Source organism: Stegostoma tigrinum, chromosome 15, assembly GCF_030684315.1.
Source record: "Stegostoma tigrinum isolate sSteTig4 chromosome 15, sSteTig4.hap1, whole genome shotgun sequence".
Taxonomy (NCBI): Eukaryota; Metazoa; Chordata; class Chondrichthyes; order Orectolobiformes; family Stegostomatidae; genus Stegostoma; species Stegostoma tigrinum.
The window spans coordinates 47,783,609-47,807,152 of record NC_081368.1 but is presented as its reverse complement, the minus strand read 5'-3'; the positions used below and the strand labels follow the sequence as shown (position 1 = coordinate 47,807,152).

General features: G+C 44.7%; 1 protein-coding gene across 3 annotated transcripts in view; it reads left to right on the top strand.

The window, feature by feature from the left end:
- Positions 1-8,845: 8,845 nt before the first annotated feature.
- Positions 8,846-23,544, top strand: part of LOC125458878 (fibrous sheath-interacting protein 2-like) — a 78,371-nt gene continuing 63,672 nt past the window's right edge. For all 3 annotated transcript variants that reach the window (XR_009446710.1, XM_048544666.2, XM_048544665.2), the window contains exon 1: positions 8,846-9,115. Coding sequence is in view for 2 of the 3 variants with exons in the window: in XM_048544666.2 (XP_048400623.1) it covers positions 9,053-9,115 (63 nt within the window). In the remaining variant the exon portion in view is untranslated. The remainder of the gene's footprint in view (positions 9,116-23,544) is intronic.

The following is a 23,544-nucleotide window of genomic DNA, read 5'->3' as shown; positions in this document are numbered from 1 at the left end:
CGTGTTCCTTTCTGCTTGAATGTTTATCAACTACAGAGACAGTACACACCACTAACTGATTAGTATTACTTGGAATAGCTTAACTCAGGATTGTGGCCACCATTTAAAGACCTGAAAGTATATCTGTTGAGATTACACTCTCCATAGTTATTAAATATACTAAAGTTGGGAATTAAACACATTTACCAAGGTAACAGGGCATAAATTTTACACACTAGCATTTGCTCATTTAAATGATGACAATTTAAAGATATCCAGGTGAACATGACAGTGAGTCAGTAAAATTATTCATCTGAACAACCAGTAATAGATAATCAGACCCAATTAATATTAGTTTGCTGAAATTGTATCAAGGTATGTTTTGAAGCTCAAATGATGCTCAAGAGATGCACCAGAGAGTGTAAGTTTAACAAAACATTTTTTTTATTTTGTCAAAATAGTTTGCTTGCAAGGGAAATTGAAATGCCATATACTAACAATGCCTGAATCATGAAAACAATTTCAAAACTAAGGACTATATTATCTCAAAGTACACTGAAGTTGAAGGTATAATGAGGCAGACTGAAAAAATGCTCAGAAAGCTAATGTAGCCTGATCATATCATGGACAAGTTGAAACCACATCGTTTTGTCCTTGTAACCGATAGTTCGCACATTTAGTTTATATACATTATTATCATTATAATCAAAAAGTAGTAACCATATTTAATACAAGTGAGTTTAAAGTTATTAGCTGTTGAAGATTTGATTTAGCAGGCATTGTTCATGAGGTGACAAATTAGTATTTTTAAAAGTCTAATGAAAGATACTGACCTGAATTTTTTAAAAAAAGCAGTGTCAATTTAGGGAGATTTCAAGGAAGGCTTTTCTCCAAGAGGCTCCAGTGACTAATCTGTTGCAATTCTCCATTGTTCATCTCATTATGTATGCATCATGCCTCTATGGGGCCACTCTTGCACTCGCCAGCAGCAGTATTACTCACTGCTGCCAAGATTTGTGCCATCCATGCCACATTTTGATTCCAGCTGTGAACCGGTTCAAACACAGCAAGCAGGAATGGCTATTCACAATTTGTTGCTGCACAATTCTAAAGCAAACAGCTGAGAAAGCGAACAAAAATAGAAGTTGCTGGAAAAGCTGAGCAGGTCTGGCAGCATTTGTGAAGAAAAAAATCAGAGTTAACGTTTCGGGTCCGGTGACCCTTCCTCAGGGAACTTCCTCAGTTCTGAGGAAGGGACCCCAGACCCAAAACATTAACTCTGAATTTTTCTTCACAGACGCTGCCAGACCTGCTGAGTTTTTCCAGCAACTTCTGTTTTTGTTTCTGATTTACAGCATCCGCAGTTCTTTCGGTTTTTAGCTGAGAAAGGGAATTTGACATTCCTACTTCATGAGCATGGACCTGGAGGACTGGCTGATTGAGAATAAGTCTGTCCGATTTCTTCATGACCATGGAGGATTGATTGATTGATTGAGAGAAAGGCTGTCCTATTTCTTCAATGACCACCAGAGGAGACTGCAGCACCATATCCTGTCAGCCTGGCCTGAAGTTACCACCTGTGTCAGTGCAGCGTTCAGGGACCAGAGAAATGCCTAGCAGCGCAGGAAGAAGGTTAACAACCTTTTCCATTCGGTAAGGGTAAGTGTCACCATTTTCTCCCTGCTACCCCACACTTACTCCAAATCTGCATTTTTAATAAACATTGCAGCCAAGACAACACAAAAGATTAGTAGATGAGACGTCTAGCTCCAATAGTTATGAACAATGGAGACCCTCAAATCCTATTAACGTTCACATTTTTCCACAGTTATCTGCTACAAAACACAATGGTTTCTGATAAGGCAAAATCAAATCCATCTTGTTACCTAAATAGCTCAAAACCAAGTTATAGTCATCTGACTAGAATTGCTGATTTGTTTGAACTACCTGTGAATTCTAAGGCTTAAAATTTTGAATGTCATTCTCCAGTCTTAGCTAAACTCTTACCTAAGGTCTCACTGTCTCTTTGAAGTCCAACTTCTCAAAAGAAACTTATGATTTGCCAGTGGAGTGAGAGATAACAGGAACTGCAGATGCTGGAAAATCCAAGAATACAAGGAGTGGAGTTGGATGAGCACAGCAGGCCAAGCAGCATCTTAGGAGCAGGAAAGCTGACGTTTCAGGCCTACACCCTTCATCAGTAATGGGAGAGTGGAAGAGGGTTCCGAAATAAATAGGGAGAGAGGGGGAGGCGGATCGAAGATGGATAGAGGAGGAGATAGATGGAGAGGAGACAGACAGGACAAAGAGGCGGGGATGGAGCCAGTAAAGGTGAGTGTAGGTGGGGAGGTAGGGAGGAGATAGGTCAGTCCAGGGAGGAGGGACAGGTCAAGGGGGCAGGATGAGGTTAGTAGTTAGGAAATGGGGGTGTGGCTTGAGGTGGGAAGAGGCGATATGTGAGAGGAAGAACAGGTTAGGGAGGCGGGGACGAGCTGGTCTAGTTTTGGGATGTGGTGGGGGTACGGGAGATTTTGAAGCTTGTGAAATCCACTTTGATACCATTGGGTTGCAGGGTTCCCAAGCGGAATATGAGTTGCTGTTCCTGCAACCTTCTAGTGGCATCATTGTGGCACTGCAGGAGGCCCAGGATGGACATGTCGTCTGAGGAATGGGAGGGGAGTTGAAATGGTTCGCAACTGGGAGGTGCAGCTGCTTATCGCAAACCGAGCGTAGGTGTTCTGCAAAGCAGTCCCCAAGCCACCACTTGGTTTCTCCGAAGTAGAGGAGGCCACAACGGGTACAGCAGATGCAGTATATCACATTAGCAGATGTGCAAGTGAACCTCGGCTTGATGTGGAAAGTCTTCTTGGGGCCTGGGATGAGGTTGAGAGGTGTTGGGGCAAGTGTAGTACTTCCTGCGGTTGCAGGGAAAAGTGCTGGGTGTGGTGGAGCTGGAGGGGAGTGTGGAGCGGACAAGGGAGTCACGGAAAGTGTGCACAAGGGTGGGGAGGGAAAAATGTCTTGGATGGTGGGGTCGGATTGTAGATGGCGGAAGTGTCGGAGGATGATGCGTTGAATCCGGAGGTTGGTGGGATGGTATGTGAGGACAAGGGGGATTCTCTTTTGGTTGTTATTGCGGGAATGGGGTGTGAGGGATGAGTTGCGGGAAATGCAGGAGACATCGTCGAGGGTGTTCTTGATCTCTGCGGGGGGGAATATTGTGGTCATTGAAAAACGAGGGCATCTGAGATGTACAGAAGTGGAATGCCTCATCCTGGGAGCAGATGTGGCAGAGGCGAAGGAATTGGGAATAGGCGATGTCATTTTTGCAGGAAAGTGGGTGGGAAGAGGTGTATCCTAGGTAGCTATGGGAGTCAGTGGGCTTGAAATGGACACCAGTTTCTAGGTGGTTGCCTGAGAGGTCCAGAAAGGTGAGAGAGATTTTAGAGATGGTCCAGGTGAACTTGAGGTTGGGGTGGAAGGTGTTGGTGAAGTAGATGAACTGTTCGAGCTCCTCTTGGGAGCAAGGGGCGGCGCCGATACAGTCATCAATGTAACGGAGGAAGAGATGGGGTTTAGGGCCAGTGTAGGTGCGGAAGAGGGACTGTTCCACATAACCTTCAAACAGGCAGCCATCTGCAATCCGATCCCACTATCGCTCGCTTCGCACTAAACAGCTGCACCTCCCAGTTGAGAATATTTCAGCTCCCCCTCCCATTCCTTAGACGACATGTCCATCTGGGCCTCCTGCAGTGCCACAATGATGCCACTTGAAGGTTGCAGGAACAGCAACTCGTATTCCGCTCGGGAACCCTGCAGCCCAATGATATCAAAGTGGATTTCACAAACTTCAAAATCTCCCCTCCCCCCCAATGCATCCCAAATCCAGCCCAGCTCGTCCCCCCCTCCCTAACCTGTTCTTCCTCTCACCTATCCCCTCCTCCCACCTCAAGCCACACCCCCATTTCCTAACTACTAACCTCATACTGCCCCCTAGACCTGTCCGTCCTCTCCGGACTGACGTACGCCCTCCCTACCTCCCCACCTACACTCACCTCTACTGGTTCCATCCCTGCCTCTTAACTTGTCTGTCTCCTCTCCACCTATCTTCTCCTCTATCCATCTTCGATCCGCCTCCCCCTGTCTCCCTATTTATTTCAGAACTCTCTTCCCCTCCCCCACTTCTGATGAAGGGTGTAGGCCTGAAACGTCAGCTTTTGTGCTCCTAAGATGCTGCTTGGCCTGCTCTGTTCACCCAGCCCCACACCTTGTTATGCCAGTGGAGTGAATCAATTTTCCAGCTTACAACTAATGCACCATTGCCACAATGTGTCTGAGATCCTGTGGTACAAACTTTGTTTTAAACTTAAAGAATTTGATGAGTTAATTTAAATTGGACTTCACAAACAACATATGAAAAACACACAACAGCGTTTTTTCTGAAAGAAAGGAAAAGGAAGCATGAAAAGCAAATAAAACCCACTTCTCTTATCCGACAGAAGAGAACAGTAAAAATAACTCAATTCACCACACCCTCTTGTCCTGCTTGACAGCTGCAAATGTTCATTCGTTTTTGATTGTTACAATTGAATTAGTCTCCAAAACACTCTCACGAAGTGTGTTTCAAATCCTAACCATCTTACATTATAAAAGATGTTTTGCGTAGAATTTTCAAATGCTTCCTCTGGTTTGTGACCCTTCTACCAAAGTGAATGGTTTCTTCCAACCTATACTGTCCACACACCTCAGTATTTTAAAAACCTCTGTCTAATTTCTTCAACTTCTCATTAGTTAGAACAATGCCAGCTTTAATCTGTCATTTTAATCTGTCTTCATACCAGACGTAATCATCCTCAAATTGTTGCTGTACCCCTCATTGTCTTCACTTTCTTCTTCAAGTAAGGAGAAAAGAAATTAGTGAAATATATTCAATTGAGGCCAAAACCAGTGCCTTGAAAGTTTCACTATTACTTCCTCGCTTTTATACCGTATGCCTATGTTTGTAAAGCCCAGAATCTCTATAGCTGCATTCCATCTTCCACGATTTCTGCACATCTCCCCTCAGGTCCCCTGCTCCTGCCACCTTACTGCGCCCCCCACCCTCCACCACCACCGCCACCGCCTTTAGAATTGTCCCATTTATCTTTGTATTTTTCTGAATTCTTCCTAATAAAATTCATCATTGTCACATTTCTCTGCATTAACTTTAATCTGTCGCGTGGCCACCTATTCCAACAGCTTGATACAGGCTTCTTGAGGCCAATGTTTCTCGAACATCTGGGCTGCATACATGCCCTGTCATTCCAATGTTCTGCACATGATGATCGGTGTACTGATGTGCATCATAGAATTGACATCCGGCTTATCACTGGCAGTAACCTTCAATCCATCTGATCCTGCTCTGCAGATTTATCAAGATAGATACATAGAACCTTGCAGAAGAAGAAGGCAATTTGAGCCACTGTTCCAAGCTATTCTGAGCCTGTGCTGACACTGTGCCTTGCTCATTGAAAGGAAATCATAATGAGGATTAAAACTTCCACCCCTTCTTTGGTATTGGTGCGGTCTTACAAGGAGGGCTTTGAATGGCTCATTTTGGCATTTGGCACGGGATTATAGGAATGTTTATTTCAATAAATGTTTCACCACATCTCACAAAGAGGTAATTGCAGACCGTAAAAATGAAGCTGCCATAATCTTACTAGGCTATGGGGCAACTCTCTCATTAGAAAGAGAGAGAGAGAGAGACAATTGATGGTGGTTTAACTCACTCATCAGGTAAGGGGATAGGCTGAGAAGGAGAATCCTTCATGGCAAGCTCAGCCATTGTGGGAACTGTCACTCAAAATCAGCCATCCAGCCAACTGAGCTAACTAATCACATGAGCACTGAATTCTTCTCTACCTAGCCCCACATCATCCACAAAAAGGCATCACTGTATATAACAGAATTTGGCATTTTATTTGGCATTCAGGCAGAGAGGGAATCAGACCCATGTCCCTTTGCAGCTTAGGCTCTCTTACATTACTTGCGTGTGATGTGGTGCGCAAGTGCGCCTTAAGGTTGCAAAGATAGATACCTATAAGTTAGAAGGGCCAGTGACATTTGGTGCAATTAACACAGATTCTCATATCCTCATTACAATACTGCACTTCATCTCCAGCAAAATACCTGCAGGCATGGAGATAATCTATCAAACAGAATTGAAACTGTTCATCCTACATCACCTTATATCCAAAACCAAAAGCAAGGCAACCCCATCTTCAGTCACACAGCTTCAGTGTACAGTCTATGCTCACTCAGAAATCAAGATCATTGTCGACTCCTTCTCTGAAGCATGTTAAGAAATGAATCTTCCATTAAACACCCAGAAAACTAAGTTGCTGTTCCAATCAGCTCCCACAGTAAAACCTATCCCCTAATTGGCTGAAATCAATGGAGAAATCCCAGACATGTGGACCATGTTTCATATCTTACAGCCTAGTTTGCCCTAATGATGGCAGATGTCGCTGACAAGATTCATTCTCACTTCCAATATGGCAGCCTAGCATATGAGCAACTGAGGAAAACAGCATTGGAGGATCTCACACCTCAGACTAATATAATGGTTGACTTGGCAGGTGTAATTTCCATCCTTTTATATGCTTCAGAAACCCAGATGCCTCAGCATAATAGACAAGTACTTCCAGTTGTGCTTTCGCAAGATCATCCAAATCAGCTAGCAAGAAATGTGATTCAACATCACCATCATCTCCAAAGCCAACTTGCCTAGTATCGAGGTGCTCATCATTCAGAAAATGTGTTGTTCATATTCCTAACACAAGATTACTGGCTAACTATTTGGAACTTACTTGCAGGATATGGCTCAAAGAAGACAGTGGAAATGCTTTAGGGTTGTCCTCAAAGAATTCTGAAGTGGTCAAACATTCCCGCTAATTCATGTAAGACCCTAGACTGTGACCATTCAAAATGGATTAGGCTCATACAGGAAGTGAATTCTGCAAAAAGCACATCAGAACTATCAGCTATTTCAGAACTCATTTAATTGGAGTGAAAGCAGATTATCCTCAGTCCTGGGGTTCTGCCTAAGAGAGAGAGGAAAATGTATTTTCCAAAGTCCAACTGGCTAATTGCATTCACTTTTGATAATGATGAGTTGGCTGAATGGACAGATGGATTGTGATGCAGAATGATGGCAACGACATGAGTTCAGTTCCGCACTGGCTGCGACTACCATGAAGGATTCTCCTGCTGAATCTCTTCTCTCACCTGAGGTATGGTGACCCTCAGGTTATATATATCACCACCGGTCATTTCTCTCTCTCGTGATACAGCAATCCCGTGGCCCAGTATGACTACAATGACTTTACCCTTATGAACCATGTTTGATCCAAATTAATAAGAATGTTCTACTTTCTGGTCTACTTGTCCCTCCTAATGCAAAACGAACACCAGAGCGCACTGTTACTACTGTTTTGTCTTAAAGTATGTCACTATGCCTACTGTATGTTAAAATGTATATTTGGCTTCAATCTAATTTATATTTAGCACTTACTATTTACTGGATAGTTTATATATTTTAAACTGTATTTTTCTTGTTAGTGAAAACAAATAATCACAAAAAATGTTCTGAAAATGAAGAGACTGATCAGTATTCAATGGCTAGCACTGCTACCTCACAGTGCCAGGGACCTGGATTTGATTCCACCCTCAGGTGAGCGTCTGCATGAAGTTTGCACATTTTCCTTGTGTCGGCATGGGTTTCCTCTGGGTGCTCCAGTTTCCTTCCAAAGATGTGCAGATTAGGTGGCAGCAGGGATGTGCAGGCTAGGTGAATTAGCCATGGAAAATGCAGGATTAGAGGGATGGGATAGTGGGTGAATCTGGGTGGGATGCTCTTCGGAGGGCCAAATGGCCTGCTTCCACACTGCAGGGATTCTCTGATTCTCTCAGTGTTCTTGTAAAGGGTGATGTACAATTGTTGATTTCTTTCAGAGTCTGATTTGGCTGGTCAGTATGTCCAGCAGTTTCTGCTTTGTCATTTCCACTCTTCTTATTTTAACTGGGGGCAATATTAAAAAGAACTTTACATTATTAATGGGAGACACCCAGTTGTGTTGGTAATGACAGGTGAATCTTGCCCAGCTGTGATCTGGAGATGCTGCTCTGTGTTTGGAATATTTAATCCGTCTGCTGGAAACAATGCCGTGGTACTATTTCGAGGAAGAGTTGGGGAGCTGACCGTTGCTGGCCTGGCCAATATTTGTTCCTTCGTTAACATTAAAGGGCAAATTATCTGGTCATCACATTGCTGCTTGTAGGAGTTTGCTGTGTACAAATTGGCAACCACGTTTCTTATAATGGTTAGCAGTGATAACATCAAAATTAGCTGTAAGAGATCACAAGGTGCAGAGCTAGATGAACACAGCAGGTCAGAGGAGCAGAAAAGCTGACATTTCGGGCCTGGACCCTTCTTCAGAAAATTAGCTCTAAAGTGCTTGACACCTGGACTGGGGGGGTGTGTGTGTTGGGGGGGGGGGGGTGTCAAGCATAATGAATTTAAAGTCGTTTCAGAGTTAGCAGGAACTGCAGATGCTGGAAAATCTAGGATAACGAGGTGCAGAGCTGGATGAACACAGCAGGCCAAGCAGCACGGGTTCATCCAGCTCTATACCGTGTCATCTCTGAATTTAAAGTTTCTCTTTTCTTTTAGTCATCGTTGCTATGGAGTGTGTTTACCTCGAGTGCCAAGACCTCGCGATGTTTCTGCTGTTGGTTTTGCTGCAGTTTCTATGGTGACGGTGTAAACATTTGCCTTGTCAAGGTGCTGTTTGCTAATGATTAATTATTGGATATGGCCGGGGCTGGTGAGCAGGTCTGAGTTGTCCCCGGTGAACACAACGTCTTGCCCTGACGGCTGACAAACAGCGACTTAGCAACCAATGCACGTGGAGATAAATTCCTCCCAAAAGGAAAGGACTTTCGGAGTTACAAGTAGAAAGTAGCGAACGCCTCGCCTCACCTCAACCCTCCCGTTCAGACTCTCTCAGTGTAGTGTCCTCACACCGCCGAGATGAAAGCCTACCTCTCCTCCTATTCCAGGAACGCGGCCCTCCGCACGGCCGAGGAAAGAGATGTGAGTAGCACAGAGGGCCTTCCACCGAGAGTTAAGGGAAAGCTGAAAGCGGACGTTCATCAGTGACCAGACAAATTAATTGCCCAGATCCGGGAGGGGGGTTAAACAGCGCCAGTGCGGTTTGTGGTGTCTGCTACACGCGTTCTCTGGGAGATTGAGACTAAATCTAACTGCACCAGGTAATCCTGGCACGGGAAGCAGGCCCTCCCCACTGTGAGGCAGCAGCAGATGGAATGGTTCTGACTCTCGACAAGCATCCGGAAGCAACCCCGTGTTTCGGGCAGGGGAGTGAAGGGGCGATCGAAACAAAATAGAGTCGGAAGGGGTAATGAAGCACTCCACCCCACCCCGCGACACTATCTCTCCCTAAAAGTATCGAGAGGAGTGGTGGACACTGCGTGCTCGGGCATAGCATGGTCAGTGTGAGAAACAGTACCCGCTCACAAACTCAGCCTGAGACAAAGCCTTGGAAACAAGACAATTTTATCTTGCAGGAAAGGGTGTCTGCTATACAGGCACACACTGCAAAGCATGTTAAGCATTCTTATACAGTTTACAAGTTGCGGAATCACGCCTCCCTGGTCCCATTGGTCCTCTCTTATCCTATCATTCTCCATGCTATCGGGCGGCCCTTGTTTATTGTTCCCTTTTCTGCCGGCCTAAAGCCCCATCCCCTTATTTATTATTTCCTTATTTGGTTAGACTGGAAAGGAGAAGTTCTGCCCGTGATCGTGCTAACTGCCGCCTTTGCAGAACCTAATCTCTGGTTAATAATAAACTTCTGCTACTAAATCTTGTGACTATTTATGTAATGGTCTTCTTTTGCAACATCCCACCATTCATCATTATCTGCAGAAACAACATTTCTAATCTCTCACAATTCCCCCTTTTTCTTTTTCTCAAACTGTTGTTTCTGCACTAATTAAGCCCCTTTTCTAATTCATTTTCCCATTTCCTGCACTCTTACGCTTGCTGGCGTTGAGGTTCACAATCTTGTACACGGTAAGCCCTTAAATCATTCTTTATGATGTTCGTTTTTCGAACTCTAGTAGCATTCTTTGACTTTCTGTTTGCATACTATCTGCTGATTGTAAAAGCATCTGGTGATGTACTTGGGCTCGTTCCCCGAGAGATGTCATTTATCGGTTCAGTATCCATTGAAGACATTAAACTCCACCACCTGACCCACTAATATCAATAATCCATTGATGGCCAAATTAACCAACCATCTTCCCCAACCAGTTCATCCCCAATTCCCCCATTCCTAGCCTTTTTCATTCTGGTATCTGCTACCGGCCTCCCTTATCTTGGCAATTTTGTCTCGCACGTGTTGGGAGATATCAGTAATGTTATGGGAAACCTCAGGTATGTATGTACAACACTCTTCCCCAATTAGTGCACAGGTACCACCTTTCTCCGCCAGAATATAATCTAACGCCATCCTATTCTGAAAAGTCGTTAGCCTGGTGGCAATCATTTCGGTCGTTATGGCCGCCACTTGGGATTGGGTCTCGGCCAAAGCATCGGCAGTATTGTTGGCCAACTCCTCCAGGGAAGGCGCCAACTTCTGTATTTCTCTTCCTGCTCGGGCAGTCTCATACATAGGTATCAAAGTCCAGAGGAAGCGATCCCCTTCGATTACTTTCCGGGGTGTCCGCTTTCCTCCCTGCTCATTCTGAGTTATTTCTGGGGTTTTATCTAACAGCCTCAGATGGGGAATTATGTAGGCGAGGCAGCAGCAGCCACCCCAGCTTTTCTGGCTTTGAGGCAGTGTTTGTACAACATCATAACATGCATGCATTCCTATGCATTCGGTCACACGAATGTACTTTTTCCCGGGGATAAAGGGATAGGCCTTTTGGCCGCACAGCCAATATGTTCCATTCAATATTCGGGGTATGGCTGTGCCAGTGGCTTGGCTGGTGGAGACACAAAATGAGTTTCCTAACTGAAAGGGTGCACTGTCATTCTGATTACAGAAACAAGTGGTATTGACTGCTCCTTTTGGTGGGGAAACCCTAAGGCCATCGATAGCACGTGGGGTTTTTGGAGCTGGTCCTGGGAACCATCCCGCGAATTTATAATCACCCCTTTCAGATCTCCATTTGGTATCATTTGAGCCCAAGTCAAATTGTTGTACCTCATACACCTCTCTATTGGTAAATGGTACTACCGTGAGAGGGATTCCAGATTTTCCATGGTGTGGGATGGCAGCACATACCCAACAGTCGGTACGCCCTGTTACTCTAGCATAATTCTGACATAAAGCGGTAAAATGAATTTTCCCACCCCCCTTGGCAACTAGCGCCAATATTATCGTGACAATATAAAGCTGACTGCTCATTTCAGCTTCTCAACCCCTATCTGTCTATTCCCTAACCCTTTAAATACCCGGGAGGCGTGGGTTCGCGCAACACTTACAATTCAAAAATTTTAACCAACACTTGATAGTCTCTCATATCAGTTCTGTTCATTCTTTTTGCTCAGCTTGACTTTCAGAGGGTTGTCTGTAGGATGAGCTTGCCACTCGGCCAGAGGGGAAGGAGCTTCCACCGGACCCTTAACACGAGTGTGATGACTCCACCCTTTTTCAGCAGTTTGGATGGCTGTTTCAGTAGTCAGGAGGGTTAGGAATGGTCCCTCCCAGCTTGGGTGCAGTTTGGTATCTTTCCAGGTTTTGATCAGGACCCAATCACCTGGTCGTATCCGATGTACTGCGAACTCAAGTGGAGGTGTCTGGGTCAACAGACCCTTCTTCCTAAGGACAGACAAAGAAGAACCGAGCGCCACAATATAGTTCTTTAAAAACTTATCATTGTACTCTACAGTTGGTAATTCCCCTTTTCCACCCAAGAAAGGCAATCCAAACATCATTTCATAAGGAGAGAGGCCAGTATCACGTCTAGGTGCAGTCCTAATGCGTAGCAAAGCGATAGGTAAACATTTTGTCCATGGTAATCGAGTCTCTAGGACTAGCTTAGACAGTTGCTTCTTTAAGGTTTGATTCATTCGCTCTACCCGTCCAGAGGAAGGCGGGTGCCAAGGAGTGTGGAATTCCCAAGAGATCTCTAATCCCACCATTACTTCTTGTAGGATCTTAGAGGTAAAATGGCTACCTTGGTCTGAATCTATACTTTCCACCACTCCATATCGAGGAATTATATGTTCTAAAAGAGTTTTCGCTACCGAGGACTTTGGAAATGCCTCCACCCACCCAGTTAGACGATCCATCAGGACCAATAAGTACTTTTGCTTCCCTACTGGGGGTAATTCCATGTAGTCTACCTGTATTCTCTGAAAAGGTCTTACCTCAGGGTTTCTTCCCCCTCTTGGCCCCCCTCTCGTTACTTTCTTATTAATCTTTTCTAATTAGGGTTGGCTCAAAAATAGGCACTGGGAATCCTTCGCCTTTTACTCCGGAAACCCTGAGATATTCGTTAGTCAATTTAACACTAGTAGGTATAAAACTTAGGGATGACCGTGCCGCTCCGGTGTCCACCAAAAATACTGCCTCCTCCCATTCAGGTCCCACCTTTAGATTTATCAAGGGTCCCCGGTGGGCCTTAGGAGGAAGGAACCTCTGACTCCCCAATCCTCATCGAAGGCCGTTGGAGAGACTGCTTCCCTTTCCCGTGCTAACGCCGGGCATTCCTGCTTAAAATGTCCCACTCTTCCGCAATGGTAACATCCTGCCTGTTGCCTCTTTAATTCCCAATATTACCATTTCCCTCAGATCCCGCATTGATCCTCTATTGTTTGTTCTATTATTATCCCAGTGAGGTTCAGCATTCGGTAATTTCTGATCGGCCGGGGACTACGTTTAGTCCCGGTGGGTGCCTTTTTTCCCACTCCTGTAAGGCCACCCTCCTGATCATATCTCGTTCTTCCCCCGAAAATAGAGCTCCTAGAATTGCCATCAGTTCTCCCCAGGTATATAAATTGGGTCCTAGGAATTGATCGAACTGTTTGGCCAGTCCGACCGGATCCTCTATTAAACTTTTCATTTCTTTCTTAAAGATCCTAACTTCACTACTGGTTAAGGGAGCGTTCACATACCCAATGTCACCATCCCCATTTGGGACCTCCCTTAAAGGGTATAATTTTTCCTTTTCCTTTGTTTCTGCACCTCCTTTACGTGTGGCAGATCGTGTAATTCTGGACCCTCTAGGCTCCGCGTCTTTTACCTCAGAGCCCATCTCTTTTTCAGGTGTTTGGGGTTAGTTCTGGGGCCGTGGGCTGGTTGTAGAGGCTACTCACGGCCATCAGTGGGGAAGGGGGGGGATATGGTGGCGGCAAACATGTTAGGGGATCCCCATGTCATTTTTCTTGTTCGTCCTTTCCCTGTCCTCCCCCCGATCCTTCTGCACTCATAGGATATAGTCCTACCTTCGCACCTCCTATCCAGCAAGCTGCATAATCTGACTCTTTCTGACTGAACGGTTCTTTCCGATTGACGTATATATTTAGATATTGACACAACCAATCTTCGTCGGACCCATATTTGGGCCAAAAAATAGCAGGTACCTTAATGCTTTCTTGAGGCCAAACAAAACAACAATAATTTATCATTGTGGTCTTGTCTTTCTCCCGCGTCCGGGAGCTGTGTTCCCAACTGCTCAACATTCTCCCCAAAGGGCTGTCGGGCGGAATATGTTCCACTTTGTCGTTATTTCTAGATCGATCGCTACTCAGGCAACTCCCCTTGCCTCCCATTGTTGCTAATTTAATTAATCTTATCGAGATCCGGTGTCGCCTTCTTCTACACCCACTTCAGGGTCCTGACCTTCGCGTGGGGGATTTCCCCTCTTAACAACCGGTCTAAGGCTGGGTGCTAGAATCAGGCAGACACCTTACTTGTCCGGCTATATACTTTATTTTATGCTTTGCCAATTCCCCGTACTTCCCGTACGTCCCCGATCACCAAGGCAATACTTAAAGGTCTGTTTTCTTACCTTGGTCCGTGCACGGAGTTACCTGGTCATTACAACTCTTCCCGTCCTGCGGCAATACCTGCAGCAAATACCGCTGCCCCACCCCCCCAACCACACCCCCCCCCGCCCCGCCACCAATCCCCCGGTCGCCCGGACAGATCTTTAAAGACCTTTCCTGACCCGGGTCTTGTGCACAAGAGTTACCCGACCGGACCAGCCGCGTCTACCCATCTTGTTTCGAGGGTCTCCCAGTCCAGATCGCACTCGCCGAAACCGCAAACGACAAACAAGGGCATTGGAGATCGCCGAAATCGGCGAGGCGCACCTTCCCCGTCATCCCAAGAGTGTCGAGCGGTCGGAGTGTCGTATCACGGATGAGCCCCCAATGGTGAGAAATAGTACCTGCTCACAAACTCAGCCTGAGACAAAGCCTTGGAAACAAGACAATTTTATCTCGCAAGAAAGGGTGTCTGCTATACAGGCACACACTACAAAGCATGTTAAGCATTCTTATACAGTTTACAAGTTGCGGAATCACGCCTCCCTGGTCCCATTGGTCCTCTCTTATCCTATCATTCTCCATGCTATCGGGCGGCCCTTGTTTATTGTTCCCTTTTCTGCCGGCCTAAAGCCCCATCCCCTTATTTATTATTTCCTTATTTGGTTAGACTGGAAAGGAGAAGTTCTGCCCGTGATCGTGCTAACTGCCGCCTTTGCAGAACCTAATCTCTGGTTAATAATAAACTTCTGCTACTAAATCTTGTGACTATTTATGTAATGGTCTTCTTTTGCAACATCCCACCATTCATCATTATCTGCAGAAACAACATTTCTAATCTCTCATAGTCAGCAAAACGGACCCCTCCAAGGCCCGCTGCCGGGCCCTGTTAATGGCCAGCTTGGCCAGGCCCAGGAGCGGACCCACGAGGAGATCCTCCCTCCCACCCACGCACCCTCTTCCCTCCTCACCGGGTGCCCAACGATCGGGAGTGCGGGGGCTGAAGTGCAGCCGAAAGCAGAGAAGGTTTTTGAGATAACCTCAAAGGGAGTGCAAATGCCCACACCCAACATGCACATGGTCCACGGGACGCCACAGCAGCTGGAATCCGTGAACCACTGCCGTCTAAGGTTGCAGAGGACTGCAGCGTGCAAATCCCTTCACTCCAGATACCCAAGGGAAAGGGGAAGGATTCCCACATACAGAGCCCTCCACTGGATATCTCCACTGCCTACTGGTAAATGGCCACGCCAAGGTGTGTCTGGGGGGTAGATGAAGGAGCAGATGTGGAGAGTGTGCAGCAGCAGTCTGTACAGGACCTGCCTTTTCACCCCTCTTAAAATCCATTCCATCTATGTAGTGAAGGTGGCTCAGGATGTGGGGCACGGTCTGCCGGGGAGGTACGGGAACCAGGGGCCAATGTGAAATTCTGTCCGAGCAGGGTTATGCGCACCCGGGATGCCACCACACACCTGAGCATCCTCCAACTGGCACACAATGTCCGGTCCGAGCTCTGCCATTTTAAGATGTTGAATGACAGTGTACACAAGCCGGAAGTCTACCGCCGCCCTGCGTGCCAGTCCTTGTGGTTTCATCCAGCCCTGGCCAGGATGTGCTCCTTTGTGGTCAAGCAATGACATTACAAATCAGGCTTAGTTGTTAATTCTGAGGAATGAAAGATTTTACAAGAGGTTACTAAGACAGGGTATTGAAATGTCATGTGAATTTCAGTGCAACGGTGCATTTTTTTGTCAAAAAGTAATAATTGTACAATAATTGGGACAAAGCTGGGTAATGTGGTGTAGTGGTTCGGAATTCAGATCTATGAGACATTGATGTAATACCTCAAATGGATGGGGTCATAAAAAGAAATAGAACAGTGGATTTTACAGTATATAACCCCAGCACACCCAGCCCCTTTCCCTGCAACAGCAAGAAGTGCTATACCTGTCCAACACCTCCCCGCTTCACTTCCATTCAAGGCCCAAAATAAACCTTTCATATCAGACACACGTTCAGCATGTTACATCCATCAACTCGGTTTACTGTTCTGGATGTGAGTTTGCTCGCTGAGCTGGAAGGTTCGTTTTCAGATGTCTCATCACCTTTCTAGGTAACATCATCAGTGTGCCTCCGGTGAAGCGCTGGTGTTATGTCCCGCTTTCTATTTATCTGTTTAGGTTTCCTTGGGTTGGTGATGTCATTTCCTGTTCTTTTTCTCAGAGGGTGGTAGATGGGCTCCAAATCAATGTGTTTGTTGATGGAGTTCCGGTTGGAATGCCATGCTTCTAGGAATTCTCGTGCGTGTCTCAGTTTGGCTTGTCCTAGGATGGATGTGTTATCCCAATCAAAGTGGTGTCCTTCCTCATCTGTATGGAAGGATACTAGTGATCGGGGGTCATGTCTTTTTGTGGCTAGTTGATGTTCACGTATCCTGGTGGCTAGCTTTCTGCCTGTTTGTCCAATGTAGTGTTTGCCACAGTCTTGCTACATTGGACAAACAGGCAGAAAGCTAGCCACCAGGATACGTGAACATCAACTAGCCACAAAAAGACATGACCCCCGATCACTAGTATCCTTCCATACAGATGAGGAAGGACACCACTTTGATTGGGATAACACATCCATCCTAGGACAAGCCAAACAGAGACACGCACGAGAATTCCTAGAAGCATGGCATTCCAACCGGAACTCCATCAACAAACACATTGATTTGGAGCCCATCTACCACCCTCTGAGAAAAAGAACAGGAAATGACATCACCAACCCAAGGAAACCTAAACAGATAAATAGAAAGCGGGACATAACACCAGCGCTTCACCGGAGGCACACTGATGATGTTACCTAGAAAGGTGATGAGACATCTGAAAACGAACCTTCCAGCTCAGTGAGCAAACTCACATCTAGAACCTCAACCTGAGCTACAAATCTTCTCAAAACTTGCTCGGTTTACTGTATCTGCTATTCCCACCGTGGTCTTCTCTACATCTGTGGGACCAAGTATAGACTTGGAGACCATTTTGTAGCGCATCTACGCTGTGTATGCGAAAAATGTCAACACCTTCCAGTTGCCAACCACTTTATCTCCACCTCCCACCCCTGGGTGACATATCCATCCTGGGCCTCCTTCAATGTCAAAATGACACCACTTGCAAACTAGAGGAGCAGCAAACCATATTCTGCCTCAGGACCCCACAGACTGATGGCCTAAAGATGGAATTCACAAGTTTTAAAATCTGCCCAACACCAAACCCAAACCCATTTCCAATCTTCCCTCTCATCCCCACCTCCTTGACCTGATACAATGTGTACATCTTCTCTCCCACCTATCCACCCCACCCATCCCACTGACTGATCCCCACCTCTCCCTACCTGCAGTCATCTAACACCATCCCTCCTATCTTCCCCAGCCCCACCCCTCCTCTCTCTATTTATTTCTCACTCCCTTTCCCCCTCCCCATTTCTGAAGAAGGGCCCCAGCCTGAAATGTCAACTTTCCTGTTCCTCTGATGCTGCCGGACCTGCTGTGTTCCTCCAGCTCCACGCTGTGTTGTCTCTGACACCAGCAACTGCAGATCTTGCTATCTCCATATAAAAATCTAATTTTGACCGAGGAGGTCTAGTAGTTTAATGGGAGCATTCCTGTGTCTGAACTAGAAGCTCTGGATTCAAGTCCCACTCTTGGACGTGATGGCTAAAGATGTGCCGATAAACTGGCCAGACAAATTTAAATTGATCATTACAAATCTTTCCAATGGCAATGGGAAGCAATAAAAGCATGTTAGATTCCTGGCTGCCATGTGAGATACGTCCCGTGGAAAGAAATTAGAGCTCTTACTATGTCTGTCTAAAGCTCCAGGCAACAACGTGCATGTAAAAGTATATTATGTTGAGGTATCAGCAGGGATGCCTTGGCTGGTCGGCTCAGCTGCTCGGATGGTGGGTGTGATCAGATCAGTGTGAATAGCAGAGGGTTTGATCCCCATACCAGCTGGAGTTGGCACCTTACTTGTCCTACCAACTGTAGCACTGCTCTTTGGATCGACATTTAGACAGAGAACTCAAAGAAGAAGAGGAACGTTGAATCCATAAAGTGGGTAGGCAATGAAATTGCTTGTGAGGAGAAAACTCATAATGTTAGTCTCCATGTTTTAGATAAATCTAGCTAACAATAAGTTAATTAATAGGCCTTTTGATCAGCATATTTGACCCATTTCCTTCATCCCTATCAGAGGTACAAGAATATAAGAGGCCTGTCCGGGAAAGGGTCCCATTAAGGCCTGGCTTGTAAACTAAAGCTTTACCTATATTTACAGAATAAGGTAATAAAATGTGAGGCTGGATGAACACAGCAGGCAAAGCAGCATCTCAGGAGCACAAAAGCTGACGTTTCGGGCCTAGACCCTTCGGATGAAGGGTCTAGGCCCGAAACGTCAGCTTTTGTGCTCCTGAGATGCTGCTTGGCCTGCTGTGTTCATCCAGCCTCACATTTTATTATCTTGGAATCTCCAGCATCTGCAGTTCCCATTATCTCTGATACTATTTTAACCCCTTTACAGAATAAGGTGTCTGGTTAATAAAACTCAAGGTGGGTTTTCCTGGTGACATGACACATTTGCTCAACATTCTGAAGAAGTCGGTTGGAGCAGATAGAAACAGATTGTTTTCAGGAATGGTGGGGTCAAAAATCTTTAAAGAAATGCAAGACATTTAAGTCAGATGGAGGGAAAGTTCTTATTTAGCCACGCAGAGGGCTATGGGGTTTTGGACAGTAATTTTACAATTAGTAAATGAATCATCAATCAGTTAGATCAGTGGTTGAAGAAAAGATTTAATAAACAGATAAGGAAAAGTGGGCAGATCATTGAATCAAGACCTCTGCCCATGTGAAAGTAAGATTATTGTTTATGTAAGTAGCAGCGTTGACTGGTTTTGGCTGAATTTGTTCTGTGTCATAATTTATGTTACATTATATAATTCTTTGAAATATATAAGAGACTGATCCAAATATCGACTGATAACAAATAAATTGCATCCAAAATTTCATTTTATTACCCAAATTACAATTATAAAACATGCAACTTAATAGAAAGTAGCCATTTTCTCAGCAAATCAAAACTTTATCTTTAAAGATAGCCTGCTTTGCTATTCCTCCTGTACCTCTGACATGCTTGAGGGTATGTAAGATATATTCAAACAAAGTTATTTAAAATCATTATGAAAATCAACAAAATTAGCCCTCCCAAAACTGACAGAATAAACAGGTTACTTCATAAAGTTTGATTCTAGGTTTTAATAGGGAGAATTAAAATCCCACTACTTAAATATTAACCTACAGTTAATATACTAAGTTGGAGAAGAATTGCATCAATTTTACAAGGAAACTTGATGAAACCATCAATATGATGTTCAAAGATCATGGTCCCTCATCCTGTATGCCTTAATTCATATTCTGTAACTCCTACTTGGGGCAAAAGTGGTGGTAGATGACCCAAATCTCACCGCCTTGAAAATTTGAAATCTGAAGTCCATGTGGACAAGTATAAAATGAACATCGATTTCTGAACATCAGCACTTACCTTGGTCCAAATTTCACATTTCCCAAACTACCAACGTGTTTTATTTTACACTTTTTGGCTTGGTTCTTGATCAGAACTACCCTGACGGTTCTCCTAGCGGTGAGACAACTGTACTTTGATGTTAGAAACTTACCTAAATATGTAGCATCCTGTTCTGATTATCTAAGTTATTTACCTGTAAAATACCCCTTATTCTTGGAAACAGGAAATAGGATAGTAATTTATTTGCTTATGATACTTCTGCTAAAACCAGTTGCATTTCTATGAGGCAGCTAAATCATTGTCTTGTCCAGTGACATATAGACATAATGGTGAAATAATATTATAAGCCAACACCTACACCTTGACCTCCATGTTTATATAATCTTTATCTCCCACTACTCCTTGCCGATTATATCTAATTATTTTAGATACTAATCTAATTGACTTAATGTAGAAGAGACAAACGCTTTGGTTTGAGAGGATATTAACAACTGTGCACATTCAGTCGAAGTTATCAAATGCTACCGTTTCTTACAGGAATAAGCAGTTACATAATTATAATGGCATTCACCTGTGACTGTGTAAGACACATTGAATGAACCATTTACAATGCAATATACTTTGCTTTGCTTTTCTCTCTCAGTCTGCAGGTGTAACGTCCCTTCATAGCTGTCAAATATCCTGACTAGGTCTTTCATCTCTCACCTCTGTGTTTCTAATTCTTTGCTTTGGTGTATTTTTTTCTTATTTTCCATGGCAATTAGTATGGTGTTTTATGAGTACAGAAAATCATGTTTGCTGCTGTTGTAAGGACATTGTAAAATTTACATTATGCAGGTTGAGACATAATTCCTGTATCCAAAAATGATACCTTCTAACGTTAAGATTTTATCACACATCTGAGTCAGTATTTTCCATGACATGTTCATAACTTCACATTTATAAGGAAACCCATGTTGTATAAGGGTGGAAGGGCCTGAAAGGGTTAATGCTGTAAAGTACCTGTGTGACAAAAGTTGTCTGTGAGGAGTAAGTGCTGCTGTCTGTATCTTCATCAATTTTTAACAGGCTTAATCTTCCAATTTTGGCCAAGTGAGAATTGGGACAAGTCTTTAGGAGTGATTCCCTCCACAATGCCTAGATTTCACTGCATCCTACCAAACATACCTCACTAACTACCTACCCTGCTCGTGAAATTCCTCATGTCTGACTCTATTCCATCTTATCATATGCCATTCACAGAACAACATCTGTCAAAAGACTGGCATCCTTGACACTTGTGTCATCAATGGAAGGCCACTATACACCCAGATATTTGAAATCTAGTTTTGCCCCTGACTGGCAGCATAATAACACAGCAACCAAAAAGCCAAACTGCTGACAGCACATGGCTGATACTCCTTTGCATATACAATCCTATTTTCTCACTTTAACTGCCAGATTACACAGTTTACCTGGGCTTTAGTCCCCTTCAAAATGCTTTCATAATTTCACTGTTATTCTTTCCTCAATGCCCATTGGATACCTGCATCTTATAATTGTCCAATTGGGAACCATCACATACAGGCAAGCAATAGGAAAATTCCAAACATGAGCTTCTATTGACAGCCAGCAAAAGAGCTCAGAAAGAAAAAGAACAGATGCTGTAGTTCACCTCCATAATGCAGACCAATTGCTGAAATCATGACCCTAACAGTCCATGATGGCCTTCTGCACCCAGTTAGCATCTACTTGAATTAGGTATCAATCGAGTCCTGTCTGCCTTGTACAGTCCAATGCAGCTAAGCACTGTCACCCACAAAGAGAGCTCCAGCTCAATGTCCTCAAACTTGCCTCAGATGCATGCTCCCATTCCCCCAGCTCCTCAGAATTTATCACACCACTTTTTTGCAGAACATGGCAAACCAGGAGTCCGTGGAATTCTCTGTCTGGACTGTACTAGAGAACATACCCCAGATCAGTCCAAGCTGTGGAACCTATTGTCTGCGCCACAACAGCCCTGAGTCATGGAATGCATACCAAAAGTGGTGAATGTGCAGTGCCAGCTGAGTGACCAACACATCTTGAAGTGCTGAGACACCCTTCCCGTCCCAGACTGACATCCATCAAAAGACCTACCATTGAATTCATTAGAGTCCATCATCACACTTATGAGACACACTGATGTTCTCCTCATGCTTTGATTCCTTTGGAAGTTCTGCAGGTGATGGGCACTTTTGCCAGTTTTCACTTCCTTTCTGAGGTATTGTTGACATCTTTTGCATCACTGAGATCACAATGTTTGTTGAACTAGCACCAATAGCACAGTGCATTTTGTCTTTGACCAGCATTTGATGGATTGGCATGTTCACTCTGCATGCATTTTGTATGTGCAAATAAATGCTTGCAAATGAAATGCAGCTAAAGTTCGCAAACAGATGCTTTCATGCATTTGCCCTTCCAATGTCATAACATCCAGTAGATCTGGAACAATGCATTTAACCATCAATCTGATACTGACTGTGCCCATCTTGGACATTATTCCAGCTATTCCCAGTTATACCTCACAGCCAGGGAATGGCAAGTGTTGGCAGGGAACTCAGCAGGTGATTGATACTGCATCAGAGATAATTTCTACATTGGGGAAACCAAGCGGAGACTTGGAGACCTCCGCTCAGTTCGCAACAAGCAACTGCACCTCCCAGTCGCAAACAATTTTAACTCCCCCTCCCATTCTTTAGATGACATGTCCATCATGGGCCTCCTGCAGTGCCACAATGATGCCACCCGAAGGTTGCAGAAACAGCAACTCATATTCCCCTTGGGAACCCTGCAGCCCAATGGTATCAATGTGGACTTCACCAGTTTCAAAATCTCCCCTTCCCCTACTGCATCCCAAAACCAGCCCAGTTCGTCCCCTCCCCCCACTGCACCACACAACCAGCCCAGCTCTTCCCCTCCACACACTGCATCCCAAAACCAGTCCAGCCTGTCTCTGCCTCCCTAACCTGTTCTTCCCCTCACCCATCCCTTCCTCCCACCCCAAGCCACACCTCCATCTCCTACCTACTAACCTCATCCCACCTCCTTGACCTGTCCGTCTTCCCTGGACTGACCTATCCCCTCCCTACCTCCCCACCTATACTCTCTCCACCTATCTTCTTTTCTCTCTATCTTCAGTCTGCCTCCCCCTCTCTCCCTATTTATTCCAGAACCCTCACCCCACCCCCCTCTCTGATGAAGGGTCTAGGCCCGAAACGTCAGCTTTTGTGCTCCTGAGATGCTGCTTGGCCTGCTGTGTTCATCCAGCCTCACACTTTATTAACGTGGTTGATACTGTCAGCATTTGCCTGCGCCTGGTCACCAGGTTAACCCCAGAGCCTTCATCATGTCCTCTTTTACCTTTCTCTACCCTGACAGTCTATTGTAATCCATTTTGTTGCTTGTCTTTGCTTTACTCCTGTGAGTGTGGTAACTATGGGGCAGTGAATTGCTTGCCTTTGCTGCCTGCAACCATAGCAGAAACACTCTCTGTTTCCGGTTAGCAGTGACTCACAAAACTGAAACTATTGCCTTTAGTGTATTCTGTGTTCCAATGCACAAAAATCTTACACATGGTTGGAGTGCTGTAAATACATGTCTTATATTGTTTAAAAACATCACTAATTTATTAGTGATGCTAATTTATTAGCAATTGATTGCAAAAGATTACTGAAGATTCATTGTGATGTTCTCATTCATCTTATATTGGTCAACTATAGAACATTAATCCAGATTTAGGATTAGTTCAAAAGCAGAGAATGCTGGAGAGACTCAGTAGATCTTGTAACATCTTTGGAAGCAGAAAAACAAAATTAACATTTTAATTCCAGTATGACTATTCAGAACATTGTGTTTCTATCTTCATAGATGTTGCCAAATCTGTTGAGTTCTCCAGCACTTGCTGTTTTTATTTCAGAC